The sequence below is a fragment of the Coptis chinensis genome, chromosome 3 (assembly GCF_015680905.1).
Source record: "Coptis chinensis isolate HL-2020 chromosome 3, ASM1568090v1, whole genome shotgun sequence".
Lineage (NCBI taxonomy): Eukaryota > Viridiplantae > Streptophyta > Magnoliopsida > Ranunculales > Ranunculaceae > Coptis > Coptis chinensis.
This window is the reverse complement of record NC_141458.1, coordinates 47118191-47122751: the sequence shown is the minus strand read 5'-3', so window position 1 is coordinate 47122751 and position 4561 is coordinate 47118191. Positions and strand designations below refer to the sequence as shown.

At 32.9% G+C, this 4561-nt stretch overlaps 1 protein-coding gene across 1 annotated transcript; it reads right to left on the bottom strand.

Annotated features, from left to right (window-relative positions):
• Positions 1–2866: 2866 nt before the first annotated feature.
• Positions 2867–4157, bottom strand: LOC147509824 (uncharacterized). The gene is made up of 2 exons (XM_086597926.1): positions 4147–4157; positions 2867–3359 (listed from the first exon to the last, which is right to left on the bottom strand). The coding sequence occupies exons 1-2, from the start codon at positions 4155–4157 to the stop codon at positions 2867–2869; spliced, it is 504 nt and encodes a 167-aa protein (XP_086454052.1).
• Positions 4158–4561: the final 404 nt, after the last annotated feature.

Here is a 4561-nt window from a genome sequence, read left to right as displayed (position 1 = left end):
TTTTTGGGAACATAGGTGGAAGGCAGTGGAACCGCGGCATGTGATTTGGATTCTTGCCTGGAGCAGTACGAGAGGTTATTTTATTAGGTCTGATCTTTTGGAAGTATGTAATAACCTAGTTTTCTTTTCATATGACATGAAAAATACGATGTTGAAGACCTGTTATTCTTAGAGTGGTTTGATGTTTTATTGGGACGGAAGATAGACTTTTTTTTATAAAGTAATAAAGAGAATTTTGGAGATTATTTTTGTTGTTAAGATTATTTATGATGTAGGTTTTAGGTTTTGACATGTATTGTATCCACCCCGTCATAGCCTTGGTTTTTAGACAATTGAACCGAGTGATGTTTGAGATATTTATATTTCAAATATTCATTTTTTTAATTGTTTAGAAATTCGGGCTGTGACAATAAGTTCCATAGGTAATAGAATTAGAACAATCAAGCATATAAAGAGTTATGTGCAGGAGATTTGATTGTATCTATTTACCTAGAATGCTCACAGTTAGAGGTGAAGTCGAACGCTTTACTTATAAGACTGTAATATACATAACTGCTATATGATAGGACGATGATATCTCAATCATTTGAGTATGACTCTAAGTTTGTATATTGGTGTAGTCATATGACTGACACTGAGGGGATCAAAGTGAGAACACGCTATAAATTCGCTGTTAAGGTTAGTGTTCAAATCTCACTCTACCGATTAATCCCTAGACTTGTGGAATTGTGAAAATTCATTGTGTCTCAAATTTATTACTTTGAGACGTTAAAAAGTAATGTCTATTCATAGACTAGACTTGATGTTTTGGGTAATGAATGTAGAACGTCTTGAATCATGAATTCTAATAAAGGATCTACCACTCTACGGAGTTATGTATTAGAAAATTGTGACATAACTAATTGAGCTCAAACCCGACCGGTATAAGAAATAGTTTCTTAATGTTCAATTAATGTTAAATGTCACATTGGGTCAATTAGACATAGGTGTGACAGTGAAGAACAAATTCCCAATAGTCTAATTGTGAATACAACTAAGGTGGATAGACTTAGATATAATTAATGGTAGGAAAGGACTTTCTTGAAAGTTCCAGGGGCCTTATTGTAAATATGGATTTGTTAATGGGCACTTTCCATATTAAAGAGATATATATTAAAAGTGTTTTAATATATCAAGTACAAGTACTTGTATGACAAGGACTTGTCCTCTTAAAATAAGACTTGGGATCTTAAGTGGATCCCACTACACACACACTTATATATTCTTAAAATTTTCTCTATATAAGAGAATGACTTTTTGGTGAAAGTGACCATTAGTCTTTCCAGGAAAAGTACAACTAAAAGTAAGAGAAAAGCAAAAGTGTTTTGTGGTGTGTTGTGTGGTAAATACTACTAGAAGGCGGAAAACTAAGTGATTTGGATTCAGTTTTGGAAAGTTTCTCTTTACTGTCAATCTCTAATTCCGGCTTTGAAGGTATTTTTCTTTTAATTCCTTTTTTGATCAATAATAAATTAGCATGTTAATGATGAGGATTAAAGTAATCCCAACAATTGGTATCGGAGCAGGTTTAGAAAAACTCTGAACTTTACATGGAAGTTTTATCTAAATTATAAATTAATCTAGATTGAACATAAATAGGAATATCTGCTGACATTTCTAAGGCTTATCTCAAAAAAGATATAGGGAGAGTTTGAATAACTCACCATAGTCCAAACCATACCCCCCATAAGGTTATGTTCCTTCTTTCTGCAATCTCTTTTTGTTGTGGAGTTCTTGGTGCACTTAATTGAAACAAAATCATATTTTGCATTAAGTTACCTCTTGTTTTCACATTTATAGGCCCATATACATCTGTATGTACTAACTCCATTAACTATGTGGCTCTTGACCCTTTACTTTAAAATATCTTTTAGTCATCTCTCCTTCTAAGTAAGATTACAGGTTGAGGAAGATTATAAAGGGAGTGAACTTAAAATCCCATCTTTCACCCAAGCTATCAATCTTATTTAGATTGATATGACCAAGTTTAAGTTCCACAAGTTTGTTAGATTAACTGAAGAAAATACCCTCTTTTGAGGTAATAACATATGATGAATTACTAATATCAAAATCATTTATTTGTAGCATAGAAGAAAGTAAATAGAGACCATTTTTCAAAAAACCAGAGGCAATAATCTTTTTATTTAATCTGATTACAACTTTTGAATCAATTGAAATAAAATATTATATTCTGACTTATAAAGTGTAGAAACAGAAACCAAATTTCTCCTTATCCCTGGAACATAAAAATAGTCTTCTAAAACCAACATTTTCTTTTCTAATGCTAAACAATAAACTCATATTGATACTGTATCAACATTTGCCTCTGTCCTTAGTGCCTGGTACACCTTTTCTTCATTCATCATTTTTTTTTCCTCCTCAAACTCCTGTAACATTTTACAAAAGTAGTTAGTAGTCTCTTATTCCACTTAACAGGTGTCAGAAGGAAAAACCAACTCTTTGGTTTCAAGAATAAAGGATTGCATACCTTCTTTTTGTATTTGTTTCATAGCTAGATACTCTCTACAGTTCCGCTTCCAATGACCAGGCTTTTCACAATGGTAACAATTACCTTTTTCTTTAGCCCCTGAATTCTTCTCCACTCCCCCTTTTGCCCCAAGGGCAAACTTTTTACCTTTTTTCCACTTGCATTTGCCTTTCGGCTTAGGCTTGGAAACACCAACATTTTTTGAGACCATTACACTTGGTTTAACCTTAACCAAGTCTTCACTTTTGTCGAAGAGTTCATTAACTCCTCTGCGATTGTCGGATCCATATTGTTCATGTTGTAGTTCAACTTGAACTGATTAAATGAAACTGGCAAAGACTAAAGAATAGCATCAACCTGAGAATTGGCATCTATTTCAGTGCCTAAGATCTCCAACTCATTGACATAGCAAATCATCTCAAGGATATGCTCCCTAACTTGAGTCCTATCATCCATTTTTGTATTCATCAGGTTTGCCATTGCAATCTGACGTTTAGTGCGATTTTGTTCGCCAAACATATCTTGCAAATTGGTCATGATCTCAATAGCTGTACCAAATTTTTGGTGTTGGTGCTGGAGTACGTTTGACATGGATGCCAAGAGATAACACTTGGACATCTCATTGGCCTTTTGCCATTTTTTGTACTCATCTTTCAGCCTTACACTAGCATTGTCTGCTGGTTCAGGGGGACAAGGGGTAGTGAGAACAAATTTGTAACTTTCAGCAGTCAAGATAATGTTAATGTTACGCTTCCAGTCCACATAATTAGAACCAGTTAACTCGTTCTCTTTCAAGATAAATGCTAAGGGACTGAAATTGATTGAGATATATCTGGAACATTTACATATACACAAAAATTATTATAATACATTTAATATTAATTTTGGGAATTTAATAAACCAATTTCCCGCTTATATAATAAAAATACAACACCCTCAATATTGTATCATTAAGACAATTATAAGCAATGGAAACCTAATACTTATGAACAATATCTTATCCGTAGGGCATCAAAATTATTCAACTTAATCGGGCGAGTTTTACTAGACTCATCAATTTTACATACAAGTAATATGATTTCAATTATCATTCCTTTTGATACTAAAATATAATTGCACAAACCGTAGAGCTGTTAATTATATTTTAGCCAAGTGTACCATCATCTTAATTCATTAATGTAACCGCGAGATAATGAATCCGTAAGGGAAAACACTCTCACTAGCCATACATGAATTTTTCTTCTTAAGAATAGACAATAGGCAAAAATAATTTTAGCATGCAATTAATTTATCCGTAAGGATCATATTAATTACATCTAAAAATATAATTCCTATTGAATTGATTATGGTATAGCAAGGGATTCAATTCGTAAATTAAATGCCTTTACCACTTACTTTATATAGACTGAGGGTATTTGTGCTTAAATATCAACACTTGCTTCTAAGTTTTAAAAAACCGATTACATAGTATGCTTCTAATAGTAATGACAATGACATCTCATGCATCTCATGCCAAAAAAAAAAAAACATGTCATAATGTCATAGATATTCTACTATCATATTATGGAAAGTCTAGATATAGAAACTAGTAGCATATATCGTTCAATATACCATGGTACATGTCATGCATTATATGTACCTAGCTTAATATTACAAATAACTACACAATTAAACACATGTATAGCTTCCATGTAGGAGGTGTGAAGTGTCAACCATACTTTAAAGCTTAAGCATAAAAGGAAAATAAGTTCACATGTGACTTTATTCCTATCTCTTGCAGCAAGTACACATACTTTATGCATCTTCTATATGGCCCACAGTACCAAGAACCAACTCAAAAGCTACTGTAAAAAAAAAAGCGTGCATGCATATATATATACCATTGAACAACACATGCCAAGCATCTAATGCACCATGCATACCTTTTACTTTTCCTTCAAAGAAAGTTTTACTAACATCTAAACACGTGTCACTGCATGTGGTCATTAGCAATGAACAAGACTATTAACATAGTCCTTCATCTTCCCACCCACT